This window comes from Fringilla coelebs, assembly GCF_963513975.1.
Source record: "Fringilla coelebs genome assembly, chromosome: 1".
In the NCBI taxonomy this organism is placed as follows: Eukaryota; Metazoa; Chordata; class Aves; order Passeriformes; family Fringillidae; genus Fringilla; species Fringilla coelebs.
This window is the reverse complement of record NC_140028.1, coordinates 46,955,844-46,973,708: the sequence shown is the minus strand read 5'-3', so window position 1 is coordinate 46,973,708 and position 17,865 is coordinate 46,955,844. Positions and strand designations below refer to the sequence as shown.

Here is a 17,865-nt window from a genome sequence, read left to right as displayed (position 1 = left end):
GTTCTCCTCATAGCAATGTAAGGAGACAGAGAAACTGCTAGTAGCCAGCTTTGTTTTCCCACTAAAAACACCTGTGAGACTCTACGATCCTTCTCACATACCTTAGCCAAGCACTTTCAGGGGAGTAAAAATCATCTCAGTGAGAGCAAATTCCTGGCACTCTGGCTTTTGAGGACTCTGTCTACAGGTTATAACTATTCATGAAAAACTGTCCCCACGAGATAACCACGGGTGCGTTTTTCAACATTTCTCTTCACAGACAGAACCAAGCAGGTGAAGCCTAAGTTCCTCTCTAGCCCAGTCCCTGCCTATGCCTACACTATTCACCAGGTTCATAAAGACAAAACACAATATAGTAGTACTTTACAGTAGTAAAGTACTCCCAGTGAGCGTATGTTGGAGATGGTAACAGTAGGGTAACACAGACACACACATACATTCACCTACCAGGGGAGGGGACTGAATGGTAGTAATTTGTTGTCTCAATATTTCTTTAAATACCTCAAGCAGGTATTATTTTTCCTGGAGTACTTTAAAAAATTCTTCAAGAAATTAGCGAAGGCTTTTTTTTCAGCAGGAAGAAGGAAGGAGATGAAGAAAAATATAAGCAAGTATGCAACTTCTCTTACTAAATTCCTTTCATTCCTCCATGATGAAGAGAATAACATTTTATAAGAAAAGTTCCTTCTTCAGCCTAAAGCTGAAGACGCAGCATGAGGTGAAGAAGGTAAAAATGAAAGGCAGCTCTACCCTCTGAACGCTGTGACTGAAATGCTGCTCTATTCTGCCTGTTCTTCCTCCACTAGCGAGCAACGAAGGCAAGGCTGCTTCCCCTCAGTTACTCTTCTGTCCCTTCACCTTCAAAACTTACTATCATCCTAATTTTGCATTTAAGAGAATCTAACAGAAATTATCTAAAACTGATAAACAAACAAACAAACAAAAAAGAAAACAGACAATTTTCATTTTTATTTGGAAAGCATGTTCAGGAATACTATCAAAACCAACACACTTGGTAACCTCCACATGAACAGAGCTCCGAGCTTGTTCCATGTCAGCCTCAGAGAAGGCCCATGCCAGCAAACTGAGAGCAAAGTCAAAAATCATACAGGCTGAAAAGTTTCTAGCATTAAAATGAACTTCAATTCCAAGTATGAAATATTGGAAAGTCCAAGGAAGTACTAAAGAAGATCAGCTCATACCTAGGTTTTAGCTATCCTGTATATGTTATTGTACAAACATGGCCATGCCTTATCTGTGGAAAGAGGGATGAAAAAAGCTCCAAGGATTATTTAAACAAAACTATATATATTCCAACCCTATTTAGCCTGAAGTTTTCAAAACAACTATCCTTCAAGAAAAACACTGCAGTTATCAAAAAGACCGCATGAGAGAGTGTAGACATGCAAGGACAGGGAACAAAAAATTGTTAAGGACTTTAGATACAAAATCCTGCAAGAGACTTCACAAACCACATGGAATTAAGTCAACTGAGGGAGCAACTAAAATCACTCAAAACTTCTTTCAAAGTTTTATCCATTTGGGTAAGTGTTACACATTTAAAATAAGAGTTATGGATGTGGTAAGTGTTAAAATGTTCTCAGATCCAGGTGTAGGTGGGATCCCAAGAGCTGAGCAGTGCCAGGATGGGGAGGAAAAGGGATTGGGGGACATTAATGGTGAGACACTGTTAGAATACATATTTTAAATAATTAAAATCCCTAAAAAGGAGACCCCAGTGAAGTGGTTTAGAGGTGGGATTGTGCATACTCTGAACATGCAGACAGTAATTCATCAAGAGGAGCTTCTGGATATGGAAACAGCCCAAAGACCTGTGTGAATCCATATCAGATTCCTGAAAATAATGCAAGAAAAAGGTCCAAGATGATGAAAAAAAAAAATCAATCTTCCATTAAAGGAAACTATCCTATCAGATAACCAGAAGATAGACAAGGTAGACATCTACTTATAAAAAAGGTAGTAGGACCAATATAGTAAAGTCAAGCCTTTCTAATTTACTAGAAATTTTTACAAATATAAATTAAACCTAGCTGCATAATTAACAGAAGCCTCTTAACACAAGTTTTTTGATGAAGCCTTTTGGAGCAATACATTGTCCAATGGCACTGATCAGAAACTGCCCAAAGGGGAGTTCAATGAGTAAAGGAACATACAGAGCTCTTCTGAAAATATTTTAATAAATGTCAACATATGAAGCTACTGTAGCATTACTGAAAATGTGGAAAAAAGAATAAGCAGAAGGTGCCAAGTGATGTGGATAAATATATGGCAATAACATGGAACTGTAAACCACTTTCTTCAGAAAGAGGAAGGTCCTATTGCCATTAATCCACAAAAAAAGTAACAAACAAAAAAGAATTTACCACAGTCCAGAGAGGTGGGGAAAAAAAATCCCAAACTAAACCAAAAACAAACAGAAAACTCAAACCCCCATAAAATCTATGCATAATAACTGTGGTCACTTTCTGATTGTCTTCAGTAATATCCAGAGTCAGGTAGAATACTAAAGAAAAAATGCCGATGTATTTGATACCATAATACACATTCAGTTTGGGCAAAAGAATCTCAAAAAGATACTGTAAAAATAGCAGGATTCTAAAGAGAGGCAATCAGTGATTAAAAACTTTGCTCACACCTGAAACTGCAAAAGGAACAGATTTATATTTTTTTTACATATAAAGGAATATAACTTAAGAGGATATGACAGAAAGACAATTTAGTGTATGATACATACAAAAAGTAGATCATCCAATTTATGGTTTAACAAGAAAGAAAACCTCAGGAGAATAGTAAGTAAATTGAAGAATAACATTAAACATCCAAGACACGCCATAAATCACATAAATCTGAGGTATTCATCAACACAGTACGCTAGAACTAATTTTAAATAAGATTAAGAGATAATTACACATACATATATGCAATAGAAACGGTTATATAGGATATTATATAGGATATTTTAAAAGAGCATTGCAAGCCTTTTTGTCAGATCATAAACCAATCACTACCTGATAGTAATTAAAATGAAATGTCTCCTGCAGATATAATTACTCCCCAGTGAAATTCCTCCAGAGTATTTTTCTAGTGGATGCAGACAGAAGAAAACAAGAAAAAATTGTTTTTAAATGGCAAATTCCTGATTTCTATTGATCCGGACTTTTACAGATAAAAAACTTCTTTAAATTAACTTCAATTTAAAAATCCCACAACAACAAAAAAAGCCCACCCAGTTACATAAACTAAATTATTTAACCTATTTTGAACCTTACAGAAGTTAAGAAAATTAACTATCCCCAGAAATATGCACTAAATGCAGCAAAGACTTCTTAAAATACAAAATGATCACACAGTATTCAAAAGAAACAACCCACCCTGTGCTAAAGAAAAGCTACCCAAAATTGATTCTAGCCATTAAGCCTAGATCTGAAGGGTAAAATGACATCCAAACACAGGTTAACAGAACCAAATGAAAGGCTACTTCCCCCCTCCTTTTGATAGAAGCATGACAAAAAGGAATGAGAATTAAAATCACTGCTGATTTTATTCCAATGCTGCAGTAGAAAATGTTAAATATTTTACTTCAGTAAAAGGTAAATTAAAGACTTAGAAAATGTTAGATATAGCTTCACTTGCTAAATGCTAACTTTTGGCTCATTTCCCCAAACACAGATTACACTTATAGTGGCTATGAGCATTTAAAATTTATCAGAGCATGAAAAAAAAATTATAAGCTATTTAGTGAAACTCTAGAAATCTGAACAGAAAAAAGACTGAAACTGACCCAACAATTGCAACAAAAAAAAAGAGTCAAGAAAAAAAATTAGATTTTAACTGACAAGTTCCAGCAAACAAAATCCTACTAAATCCAAAAGCTATTTGAAAGCAGGCATTAAAGGCAACAGGTACGCTGCATTTTTTAGAGGAATTTCTTTTAAATAATAAAATAGATCAAATACAAGACACAACAACAAAATCTCCTAGGGTGAAAATGTGCACCTGAAGATGGTAAGATTTTTCTTACCACCATCAGCAGGTTCAAAGATTTGTTCAGGGAACATCTATTGTTATGAAAATTGAGGCGGAATATCAACTCAGTCACCAAAAAAAAAAAAAAAAAAAAAAAAAGAAAGAAAAGACAAAAACCAGGAAATACTGTCAAGCACATTAAAACACACTATTGCTAATCAATACCACTAGCAATAGGTACTTAAAGTACACTATCAAAAATACAATTTTCTTGAAATTCTCTCAGAATAACAATTAAAAGCTACAGGAAATGAAAACATAAATAGCCTTCTTTTCTCTACAGAGAAGCTTTAACTCAGGATTTAATCAATCATCTTTGTTTTCAATTCTCAAATACCATTTTCTGCAAAGCAAAACACCCCTTCCCAGGGGGTACTCTGCCCTGCTCATATCACATTGCTAATATCACAGGACCTGTCCCAGTCTCAGAGAGCAGTACTCTGTTGATAGGTGGTGATGGCACCTGTGGAGTACTTACTGAGGTGTCAGACTGGGAAATAAGATTGTAAAGGAATATGCTTTTGAGATCTGGAAGAGCAGAGATTTAATTGGGCTACAGTTCTTCCCCTACAAGGTACAGGATATTCTGGTACTGAGTGTCCTCCATTAAAAAATAAAGACCCCGTATCAATTCTCAGCTAGTGTAATATTTACGGGTAGGGAGATTTCTATAGGAAAAACATTTACAATCATGTCTAAATAGTGAAGTTAATTATAAATGTAATTTGTGCTCTCACTGTTGGATTACCAGTTGTGACTCAGAGTAAAGAATTTTAAATTTAGAATGACAACCAGTTTATACATCTTGATTTACATCAGTATCTTCAAAAATTAGAGAAATTATGACTTAAACATCCTGTTTAAAAAGGAAATTGGAATCTTTAATTGTTTCAAATAGCATCTCACTGCATAAAAATATTTCACTGTCCCAATATTCTTTAACAACATTTTAACAAACAAAATTTAACCCTGAAATATCTGATGTCCTCTTAGCAATAGCTACTCTGATACACATAAAATTAATCCTCCAAAAATTCTGTGGGGGACTTTAGTAGAACTAAAAATTACTTAAATTAGAAATTTTAACAACTACATTAATTTGTATGGGTTTATTAGGAGTGACCATGCATCACTTAACTGTGGGTGTTAACTCAGGGATCACTAAATTATACAAGCTAGAGAACTTGTGAGGTGCCCTGTAACTCCCCCCAAAAAATGCAGTTCCTATCTGTCCTCAGCTTTGCGTTCCACAGCCCTTGTCTCTTTTGCTTTTAAGATGGTTTAATGTTTAGACTGATACTTACAGGTTTTGCTTGCATTTAGTAGTCTAAGAGAAAAAAAATCCACCTCTGTTCTAGCTAAAAGGCTTTACGTAAACTCACCTAAAGCAGAAAGAATCCAGCAGAACCCTCACAGCAAAGCATTTGGGAAAGAGCAAAACCATACAGACTCTGCACCTATGTTACCAGACTACCTGGTACAGCTCTCAGGCAACGGCCTGCAATTGGAAATGTATTTATTCTGCAGATACTGCACTACAGAGAGGCAAATGACATCTTTGAGTATGAAAGAATTATACTTTAGAGCATACTCCTCATTCAAACTGCCAGCGATTTTTACTGATTTCTAAATCAGCCACAGAAGTTCACAGGCAATAGAAGTAGTTTTTTGTATACAGTGCACTAGCTCCCCATGTGGACACACCTGATTAACAATACATGCAAAGTAGCTTGCAGAACTCAGAGCAATGCTCTGGTTTAAAATGGCAGTTACTGGGCTCTGAATTCACTCCTAACAACTGAAATTCCCTCATTTATTTTTTTCTTAGTATAGTTGCTGGGTTAAGAAGCTCCCACCAGCGACTCTTCATTTCCAACAGTACCCTTTTTCAGTTGTGCCAACAGAGCCGCCTTCTTCTCTAACATCTTAAGAAATTATTATTGTTTTTTTCAAAACTATTTAATATTTAATCAGAGCAATTATTCTTCAAAATCCAAGCTCCACTAATCACTAACAGCTCCCTTGCCTCTTGACAGGAAACAGTCAACTTTCCTCTTGCTCTGTTTACAATACTTTACAAATAGTTGAACATGAACTGGGCATGGACTTGTGTTCTGAAAGGTTAATGCAAAATTATGCAGCATACTCCACATACCAGAAACAGATTTTCTGCTATGCTACCTGTCCTGATTTCTGCTGGGATAGAGTTGATTTTCTCCCCAGTAGCTGGTGCAGTGCTGGGTTTTGGATTCAGTAGAATCATGTTGATAACATACTGATGTTTTAGTTGCTGCTAAGCAGGGCTTCCTCTTAAATCGAAGATTTTTTCATTTCCCAGGCTCTGCCAGCAAAGTATGCAAGAAGCCAGGAGGGAGCATGGCCACCACACCACCACCACAGCTATCAAACTTTACCAGGCATTTGGTGTATAACTGGACAAGAATCTCATTAATTTAGGATTCCTCTTATCATCAGTAATAAAAGTTTTACTTCACAATTTTATTTTAAAGTGTGAAAACTGAGCCATATTTTTAGTCTCAGGATGCCACCTTGCTTTATTCAAGAAAAGTCAAGGTAATTCAGTTAACATATATTGAAGGCAACTTGTGTGCACAAAATAATGGCTACTAAAAAAACAGAGTGCACAGCTCATTTCTTAAGACTCACATTTTTTTCTACAACCACATCGCAAGTACATTAAAACCATAGACTGAACATCACCCCTTTGAAAAATAAAGTGTGTAAAATTATATGAATCTTCATTGTTTGAGTGAAACCATGCTTATATTGAAGATTTGTATTTAGCCTGCAGAGCTCCACAACTTAGAACCATTAAGCATCATTACTAACACTTCATGAAAGCTTGTCTTCCAAGTTAATTTTTGGAAATATTTTTATTATTTTGTGTATGGGCAGTGGTTGTCTTTGGTTTTTGTTTGGGAGATTTTTTTGTGTTAGTTTGGTTTGTTGTGGTTTGGGTTTTTTCCTATCTCTTGAAGCAGTTGCTTTGCAAAGAATCAGCATTCAGTGCTTGTTGAGATCAGGTGTTTATAAAAAGTTATCATGATCTTTCAAAGAAGTATAACTAAAGTGACATGGAATCTCCTAATCTATGTGACAAATTTGGGAACAGCACAAAATAAGGGATTTCGCAAGTGCTACAAAAAGCTTAATTTTTGAAAGACATAGCTCAAGAACAAAAGATGTTTCTGGTTTGTAATCAGAAAGTTTATTAATAACCTTTACAATATTATGAAATTTAGAAAAACTATTTAATGCAATGTCCAGATTTGTCTATGACTTGGACACAGTATGTTTTCTTGGAAGTCATTACACACACAGACTGTAGCTTAGTATTGGAAGAAAGTGGCACTTCCAACATAAAAGAAAGCTCGATGTTACACAAGTGAGTAATAATCAGAAGCACTTATTTTCAACAACTTGAAATAGACACTGAAATGTCATGCTCTGCATGCTGACAGAATGTAAGAAAAACTGAAAAAAATCACTTTCTATACTAAAAAAAAAAAACTCAAAAAACTGCCCCCCACAAAACAAAACCCAAAAACCCAATAAAAACCCACACACCAGTGCTCTCAAATAATTCCTGCAGACCTCAGTATCTGCCCATGATAAAATGGAGAGTTTCCCACTACATATCAAATAAAGTGACAGTCACGGGTTGTTTCCTTTAAAATATCTGGCAAAATGAAGACATATAAGAGAGGGAAGATGTCCAAATAGAAAAGCTGGGGGTTTTTAATTCAGTAGTCTTCAATTAATTTTTAAGGGCACTAAAAACACTTCAGAAAACAAAAAAAATACAAGTCAAGGAGGATGCTTGTTCTGCAGTTTGAGATGCCATTTGTTTAGAAACAAATACACACAATACCTCACCACGACTTCAATTGTATCTTTGCTCTCCAAAGTTCAAGGACATCAATATCATGCTGTAAGTCTCCCTCAAAAGCAGCACCAGTGAAAAATCACAAGAAACCAAGTGTTGTGTTCCTGATGGTGCAAAAGCCCTTTCTGGGAAGCTAGCTTATCTCATAAGGTGATGGCAAAGAGACTCCTGACAGTGATCCAAGAATACCTGCCACAACTCAGAAACACACAGCAAAATGTTGCATCAACTTCACATGTGAACTTAGTCAGCTCTAATCCAGCTGGGAAGACACCACATAACAGCCCTGCCCTTAATAACACTGCTGTTCACAAAGCTGAGAAAAGACTGGTTGACTCAAGAACCTCACACTTTGTCTTTTGATGTGAAAGAAGGTGTCTTACTCCAAAAGTAATAATTTAGTACTCTAGTAGGCATACAAAACCACAGGAGCTTTGTTATGACATTGTATTTTCAAAGTTTTCCTGGCTCACTTCACCCAGACTCTGCAGTGCTTGCTTCACCTGTTTCACCTTTCCACACTTCCAGGTCCCAGTTATATAAACATTTCTTTGCACAGCACTATTGGCTCACTGCACTTTTTGTTCTCTAAGGCAATACCAGAGTTTCATTAGAATAGTGAATTCTGAAAGGCAAGGGAAAAGGCACAACAGCCGATTACAAGCCTTTTTCCTAACAATATAAAGTATTGAGCAATTTTTGCTCATATTAAAAATTTCAATGAACCTGGTAACTCATGTCTTTTGTTCAGTGTGAATGATATCTGAAGAGAAGCATTCTCTTTCCAACCTCACTTTAACACATAACTATTACTCTTTTTATTAAATGCTTTAAAAGTTGTGAAATTTCTTGAGAGCTTTTTTACCTGATTACAACAATAACAGGTTAAAACTTAAGCAAAAAATAAAATTTAGTCTACCGGGGGGAACAATCTTCCAGAAATGAACAGATGAGACACAACCCAACTTCAGAAGGTATCCAAACCCAAGGTCTCCTAACTTTTGTGGAAAGAAACTGCAATAGTAGTAGCATAAAATTGATATATTTTAGTATTAAAAATAGTAGATGCTTACACACACACAGTATCCTGCTTTGTATTTACTGTTACCATCCACACCTTGAAGACTGAAACTGCTGAAACATAAGCATAGTGAAGAATACTACCTCCAAGTCAGCATGAGCCTCATCAGCTCCTACATGGAAAGCCAGTGGAGGAAAAGACCCTGAAGTACTTCATCTTTCATTGAAAAAACAAAGATGATATGGTATGTCACATGTTCCCAAATTCTGTTAGCTAAAATTTACTAGCAAAACAGAAAGAATTTAAAGAATATTTTTCTATAAACCCTAACAAAAATCATATTGTCTAATTATGCTACATTTTGGGACAATGTTCAAAGATTGTAGGTCAGAGCATCTACATTTAGGTAAGAATGAAGATCTAAATTTCATTTCGTATTTTTGAAAGAAAACCCAAAAAAACTCAAGAACCTTTATTCCCTTCCTCACCTGTCTGAAAGAGACTTTCTCTACCCACTCAAACACACACACTATGCTATTTTTCTCAGTACCATGGAATATTCCTGTCACTGAAGATCAGAAACACACTCCCGTCCAGATCTGCAAAAGCCTTTCCCAGCCTTATCTTCATTTTCTTTTAGGAAGAGAATGTCATCACATTCAACTTTAACAACAGGGCTGTCCACCAGGGACTAGGATAAGGTCAAATTCATTTCCAGTTGTCATCAGAACCAGGATATGAATTAAGCCTCCAAAAACATATTAGTTGAGGAACACACACAGCCCTCTTAAAGGGTTCTTTCCCTCCCCCTCAGCTACAAGCATGGATTTATAAAAGAGAAACCTCTACAAGCACAACAGGTTGGACATAATAAAGCACTGGTTCTATAGTCCTCTAGGTACCAACTTGAAAGGATGCTTTGCTAGTAGCAATGATTGGAGAACACTTCTCCAGAGACCAAAGAAAAAGTAATTCAATTTCAGTTGGTGAAAACTAGTATCTAGGAATGGCTGTTTTATAGACATTCTTTTTAGCTTCATTTTGCAGAAATGAATCAAGACTATATTAATTCAAGAAAAATCTTATTACCAAAAAACAAAGAACTTCCTCGTGCTACTTCCAATGAACTCCCCAAGCTTTCTGATTAGCACAAAAAGCAAACAGACAGCAAGCTATCTTTATGCTGCTGTTTCTTTTCTTACTGCTGCATAAACAATGGAAAAGGAGAAAAAATTCAAGGCATCTTATAAAACACAGAGTTCAGGAATACAGATTAAGAAAAAATTCAGACTAAAAAAGATGGCAAGTAATATCCAAGACATGTAAAGTGATGCAATGTTTCAAGGGTCTTTGGGCCCTTACTTCTTTCATATTACCATAATCCACCTTAAAACAAGGTTGTTTTCCAATACAGGAGAAAGGCAAAGAATTGGAGACTCACCTAGAAGGTGGAGAAGCAGCAAAAAATTTACCCAGCCTCATTCCACTGGGGCAAGAGAATGGATTACATTCCAGTGAAAAGTAAAAAGACAAAAAAAAATCCCATTCCCTTTCCTTTCCCTAATCTAAGAGAAAAAAAAGAGCAGTGCTGAAGGAGTTGACTAGGAGCCATACCACTACAGTTCTCAGCTGAGGGGGAAAAACAAAAGAGGAAAAAAAATTCTGTCTTTGAGGCAGACCAGATAGTTGAGCATTGCATATCTAAATTCATACTAAAAGTCTACATTTAAACAAGTCAAATTTTAAACAATACCTAAGCAGTGAGATTACTCCAAATACAGCATAAAGAGACAGCATCATCTATTGCCTGTGGAGTATATTAGAGGCCAAACATTATCTCAAACATTTGGTTTGTTGGTTTTTGGTTTGAGTGAGTTTCAGTTTGGGTGGGTTTTTTTTACCTTTAGGAATCCAAATGAAATATATTCCCTACTTTTACACTACTTTGTACTTACTGCTGGTAGTAGAGACTGCATGTTCTGGTTGGAATCAGCTATAGTGGCTAGGTAAACCAAGTTTGTATGCAGCATCTGCTGGTATCTATCAAAATAAGCAAAGGAAAACAAATCTTAATTCATAAATACGGTAACATCAGAATTTACTTTAATTCCACATATGTAAAGCTACTTAGGCAAAACAAGACTCAAGAGACTTACAAGAGTACCATAACTAGCAGTCTTAAGCCTTTTCCTTCACACTTATCTATTTCCAATCTTTCCTAATGTCTCCATCATATCTGTGCCTAACTGTGCTACTGTCTTGCTATGAAAAAAATCTAAAGCTGGGTGACACTGTTCTCGCTTATTTCACTTCCTGCCTTAAATTAAATCACCAGAATACATACAGAGAGTGTGTTTTTGTCTGGTGTATTTTCCATCACAAATACTAGAGAAAGAGAGCTGTTTATTATGTCCCCATATTCAAGATATCATAGATTTACTGACCACATTTCATCAGGACTCTGAGCTTTGGAAGTTTGCTATGGAATAATTTTTCTGCTAGAGAACCACAGTCCTGATTCTCAGTATCTAGTTCACAGTCACAAAAACAACCTTGAAAGCTGGAACAGATTACAAGTACATAACTACAGGCTTGCAAACAAAAGTAGTCCCTTAAACCAAAAGCACCTATTGTTTATGATCCCACTCCTATTCCCAGATTACCAGTTCTCTTGGCAAGGGAGTAGGACGTCCTATCTGTCCATATTTGTCTGATTACATGGGTGCCATCATCACCTCATGACAGAGAAGAGTAACGGGAAAATAACACTCCTTAACAATTCACTCCTTCTATAGTTCTCTCAGATCACTCTCCAAAGACCCCACTAGACAGCAAGTTTTTTTGGATATTTTGGCAAGCCAAACTTCTGCAACAAGCCTGTTTGTTCTTGGGCATGTGAAAAGCAGGCAATTTTCAAACATGCCATCAGGAAGCAGAAAGGTCCATTTTCCTACACGATTTTGAGAATTTTTCAAACAAAACTACCTCTTTTCAACAACGTAATTACAATACAGAAAAAAAATCTTTGTTAGACAGTCCTTATTTTTATAAGCATCATCATCATGACATCAACTTGTAGCAGGCAAGTTGCAGCATTTCAGTGACAGAAGTTATGCTCAAAAAGCAAATAAAACCCATCCACCCCCGACAAGAATTTCAAGTGTACTATCTGTAGCAATGCTTTTCTTCACAGCACAGCTGTCCTGTAAGGTAAGCCAAACAAATCAAGAATGATGGTCTAGATGTAAATTCACCCAGTCCACAGTAGGTATAGATTAAGGTCTTACTGAGAGCATTCAGAAGTCTTTCCCTTGTTCTGATAGTCCATTATACACTGGATAAGATGGTTGTTTTCATCCAACATCTGAAACAATAAAGAAGATATTTGAAGTAAATTCCATGTTCTTTTTGGAAAGAAACTGAAGATAAATTTGAGTCTTGAGTAATGCTCCTCTTCTTTGTTCTAAGAAACAACAAAAAATGTTGTTATCCCTAAAGTTCTACTTCACCACTTATTTGCAGAACACTGTTTTGCTCCCATTTCCCCCCTTTGATCAGTTTTACAGGTTTTGGCTTAAGGGTTTCACAGTGCTACCATCAGCAGCCACATTTGTGAAGCATCCTGTTCAAACACCTATGCTGATTCTGCACCAAGTTTTCAGAAAGTTTTAGAAGTTTTCTGCATTTCTTCATTTGATTGCTAACAAGAAATTCACTTAAAAGTCTATGTCCCGAGCTTCTCTTCTCCTTCTAAAGCCTGCAACTGCTTATAAATTTAACTTTAAAAGTCACTGAAATTGTTATTGGTGAAAACTGAGCTGACCAGATTTATTCAAAGCAAATGCACTGCAAAGCTAGGCAATATTTACATGATGAATCTCTAACTAAGCTGCGTTTTATAAATATTTGGTATAATGGCACATTATAGTTTAGGTATGGTATTGCCCAATTTAGTATTCCCACTGAAACACTCCAAACCATGCATCCTTCTCCCATCTGGAAGGGTGGAGGGGAGAACTGGAGGTACAAAAGGTTAAGATCACCAGCTGAGATAGCAAAAATTTACTGGAAATACCACTGAAATAAGAAGCAAACAATAATATCAAAAATACTACTAATGGAGGGTACAAGAGGCAAATGATTCACATGCAAGTGCTCATAACACAGAGCCCCCAACAATACCTGAGGACACCACAATACATGACCCCTTCCCCCATGCCTGGAAAATGGAGTGAGGTGCTACAGAATAACCTCCAGGTCCATGCCACGAGCCCGCCTGGCTACTGCAGGAATTAATTCTGTGGTGGCCAGAACCAGGACAAATGGACAGAATAAATCTATCATACTTCAGCAGTGTCCATGAAAATGAACACCTACTAATTAATTAATTTTCTCACCAAAAAAGAGTAGTTCTAAAAATCATGGGAAATGGCCAATTTCACAACTTTCTACAAAAGTTTATGAAGTCAGTGTTCCAAGCTCTCTAAACAGGGAAAAACCACACAACCTGGTATCCTGGAGTGCGCGTGGCCCACACTCATCTTTGTAGCTCATGCTCTGCACTCTGACCAGGCAAGATTCAGCAGAACCATGGCTAATCTGAGCCTCCAGCCAAGTTATCCAAGTGAACTTACAGAAATGGAAAATTTACTGCCAAATGCAAAATTTTGCATCAATTTACTCCTTTGCTTTCTCTCACTGGAAAGCTAGTTTAGATCCCTTTACCCAGCAGCTGAATTTCACAAAACTAGCAGAATCTTAAAACATCCCACAGCTTCTCTCCTTCTTCAAACATGGTTGAAACTGGCCATGACTAGACTCATCCTTCCACAAGGAAAGTACAACATCATTCCACAACCTTTATTTCCCTAACAAATTCTATAGGGAGGGAAAAAAAATAGTAGTGACACTTTTTTCTGTACCTAATCCATCTCTACCATGAAAAGAGTATGGAGTCAGAAACCTTATGCAGTTCACTCAGGACTTCTATCCAGTAAGAATGAGCCAGTCAGCCAAGTTTTCTTAAACTTTAAACAGCGATTCACCAGAATGGACTAGAATGATCCCAGTGCAAGTATTTTGCCTGAAACTGCTGGATCTGGAAACACTAAGCACTAAACACAGACATACTGCAGTATTTTCAGCTACTATGTGAGTCTCAGAAAACAGGCAAAGCTACAACTTCACTCTCTGAAGAGGATCACAAACCCACTGCTACACTGGCACGCAGCACATGTACTAACTTCAAGTTTTCTAAGAAACATAGTGACCATTTTCATCAGAAAAAAGGAAAAAAAGAGATAATACCTTTAACACCAAAGTCTAATAGAGCACTTGCAAAGGAAGCTGTGAATCAAGGCTCTTCTCAGAATACCTCCCACAGTCCTGAGGGAAGCAGCAGATTCTTAAGGCTTAGCAGACAAGTAGACCTTGAAACTGCCCATTAGATGGTTGCATTCTTCATTATAGCCATGTAAGCCAGACCTTTTGGGGAGGAAAGGACCGGAGGGGGGCAGGAATGCTAGGGCTAAGAGGAAAGGGAACAAGAAGGAGTATTACTGTATCCTAGGTGGGGCTGCAGACATCTGTTTTTCACAAGTTTAATTGAGTGCTTGCCGAGAGAAAATTGGGATAGTTATAAACATCTACCATCAAAAGAGAATTTAGTTTCCAGCTGGATGAAGATACCTTCAAGGCTTCTGACAACTCAGGTACATTACAAAAACTCTTCAAATTTAACACTGGAGTTTTGCCAGCACACCACCATCGAACTAATGGTTTGACTACAGACCCAAAAGAACTTTATCATCTGTCTTCTCCATGTGCACCTCAGCATCCTGAAGTTTCTAGTGACTACCTATGTGCAGCTTCCCACCCAGTGGATATGTATTTTTCATCTACAGTTCCCAACCACTGACTTCTCCTACAGTACTCTGGAGATTCCCATTAAAACTCTACGGTCTTTTCTGAGGTCCGTATCGCTGCAAGACCTGCTTTGTAGAAGTTCTAATTCTTTACTAAAGCAGAGGCTAGCTCTATGTACCTAAAGGACTCCTCCTCATAAGGAGCTGGTACTAATCTGAAATCTGCTTGATCCACGGCCACTCACACCAATCGTGGTATGAGTCTTAAGTTCCTAAATACCACACAGTTACCAGTGAACTTGAACATGCTCCTCTGTTGCTGCTGCGCATTATTATTAATCCTGCATGTGTTTTACTTTGATCGCTTTAGCGAGTTAACTTGCTCCCTCCCACACAAGCTTAGGTGGAGTCGTCCCGAGCGGCTGTCATTGGCTCCGAACGCGATATTCTTCTTCAATCACACCTAGGGCTTACTGGGAGGCAGCCTCAACTACCAGGTCGACCAAGTTTGGGAACTGGAGCCGCCTCCTACCCGGCAGCGCCCGGAGTCAGGCAGAGGGTCTGGAACAACCCGGCTGCGGTCCCGCTGTCAGAGCCCCCCCGCAGGAAGGACTTACTCCACTCCTCCACTTTCAGGCCGAGTCCTCTCGGCTTAATTCAGGCCCGCGGGGGCGATCGGGGCAGCCCAAGTGGAGGAAGAAAAATGAGGGCTGGAGGCGCCCGGGGACATCGCCCGCCTTCGCCCGGCGCTTCCCGCCGGCCCCGGGACCCTCCAACAAGTGTCCAAGCGTAGAGAGAGGGGCAGCGCCCCGCCGGGGCCGAGCCCCGGGCACAACGAGCGCGGCCCGGCCGCCTCCGTTCCCCGCCGGGGCCTCGGCGCTCCGGGCCTGAGCCGCCGCCGCCGCCCCCGTTCCCCGCGCGGCAGGAAGCGGCAGCTGCAGCCCCCGGGGCCGCCTGGGCCGGGCCGGGCCGTTCTCTTCGCGCCCTCCTCACCTTCTGGATGGCGGCCGGCGTGATCTCGCCCTTGCCCCGCTGCCTCGGGGCCGCGAACGCCACCGACATGTCTGGCGGGTGCCGGGAGGCTCCGCGTCCGCTGCCGCCCGTTCGCGCGCGCGCCCCACGGACCCAGCAGCGGCGGCGATCCGGGAAGAACGCGGCGCGCGGGGGGGCGGGGGCGCGCGCCCGGTGGGACGGCCCATCCCCATCCCGCCGGGGGAAGGGGTTAAGGAGGACCGGCGGCTCCTCTCTGCTTTTCCCCCTGGCGAGGGGGCGCCTCGATGAGACCGTGGCCGCCCCGCACGGCCCGACCAAAACAAATGGACCGAGAGGCGACCCTGAGCCGCTTCGAAGGTGATCCCCCACACACAGCCTTGTCACGCGCCTTTCTTGTCTATCCCTTTCCCTCCGCCGCCTTGGTACGTTCCGGCCCGACGAGCCTCATAGCAGGGAAGTGGTACGGTCGACTGGGGCGGGGGTTGACGGTGCTGTGGCGCGCACGTTGCAGGGGACACGCTCGGGCTGTGCCGGGCGGCAGTCTCTACTCCCCCCTCTGCCCAGCGCCGCAGTTGGTTGCACCCGGGGAGCCCGCTCTGGCGGCAGCGCGGGGCGGAGCGGGACGGGACGGGACGGGAGGTGCTGAAGGGAGGTACTGAGGGAGGTACTGAGGGAGGGAGGGAGCCTGCCTAGTTTGGAGCATCTCTCATGAGGAGAGACTGCGGGAACTGACCCTGTTAGTCTACAGAATAAATGATTCATTAATGCATGTACACATCTCAGAGGAGGGGGCCGAGAGAGTGGAGCCCAGCGACAGGACATGGAGCAATGGCTATAAACTAAAACACCAAAAAGTTCCTATTTCGACATGAGGAAGGGCTTTTTTTTACATGGAGCGTGGCAGAGCACTGGAACAGGCTGCCCAGGGGCTTGGGACGGCTTTCCCCGATGAGTTGGACGGCTGCAGGTTCCCTGCCCTGAGAGTGAAACAGAGCAAGAAGAAGCTTGGCTGCAACATTAAACATAAAATTACAAACGCTGGAAGCCCTGAAACCAGCCTTGATTTGTTTCAGTGCAGCCACTGGAGGGAATCTCGGTGTCGCCAAAGAGCTTCATGAACAAGTTTGCAAAGACAAAGACAGTTTTTGGAAGAATGAAGAGTTGCGACGGGCAGTTGGTACAGGGACATTGAAAGTCCCCAGCCAAAGCATTTTAAATCTTCTTTTTCCTGGGCACATCCATTGCTCAGCCCGTGTGCATTCCAGTGCCACACTACAGGCTGTGGGTACAGAATTCCTTGCCTTTGGCCTACTGGTGGCTGCTCATGCAGCTGGCCGAGGTGTGTGTGCTTCCCTGGCTGGCAGCACGCTGCCTGCCCGCTGACAGGATACCACAGCCACAAGACGGGAATCTCGATCCTTACTTGCTTGCTCTGTTTCTCAGCAGTTGCTGGTGGAAGGCCCTGGCTCTTCCCTCCAGCCCTAGCCGACCCTTTTGGTCACAGCACACATTTGTCAGTGGCATCCATGGCTGTGCAGCTGCTTCCCAACTGGCATGCTCTCTCCTCACACTGGGTCTAGGCTGGCTCCTGTCCCCAGCCCCATGCCGATTACTCGAGCTGGCTCTGCTGTCTGAGGATGTGCTGTGACTGCCCCTTGCTTTTTCCCCTTGACAGCCAGCTCCCAGGCTTGCTGGCTCCAAGCTGTTTTTGCATTCCTACAGCACTCCCCAAGGGCTCGCCACCTGGGCCTGATGCTGTGTGTGACCACAATGACACTTCTTCTGCCCTGTCTCTTCAGATTGTACAGGACCCAGAGCTGATGTGATGCTAATCTGGCTTGCTTTTCTTATTTATCACAGAATAAATATCTGTGACTCAGTGCTCGCTCTGTAGGTTATGCTAAGATGGAGCAATGCTAGCATGTCCATTACTTTGTGTTTCTAACCATTTAGCTCATCAGTGTGGTCCATTTTTTGGACTATTTTGGTCTATTTTTTCTGTCTGCTACTCACTTTATCATCACCGTCATCAT

The 17,865-nt window shown here is 40.5% G+C and overlaps 1 protein-coding gene across 2 annotated transcripts in view; it reads right to left on the bottom strand.

Annotated features, from left to right (window-relative positions):
• The window catches only part of SS18 (SS18 subunit of BAF chromatin remodeling complex), a 42,582-nt gene extending 26,585 nt beyond the window's left edge, over positions 1-15,997 (bottom strand). For both annotated transcript variants that reach the window (XM_084209731.1, XM_084209732.1), the window contains exons 1-3: positions 15,833-15,997; positions 12,263-12,339; positions 10,931-11,015 (exon numbers count right to left, since the gene is read on the bottom strand). In XM_084209731.1, the coding sequence (XP_084065857.1) occupies positions 10,931-11,015; positions 12,263-12,339; positions 15,833-15,901 (231 nt within the window). In that variant the 5' untranslated portion in view covers positions 15,902-15,997. The remainder of the gene's footprint in view (positions 1-10,930; positions 11,016-12,262; positions 12,340-15,832) is intronic.
• Between the last annotated feature and the right edge of the window lie 1,868 nt (positions 15,998-17,865).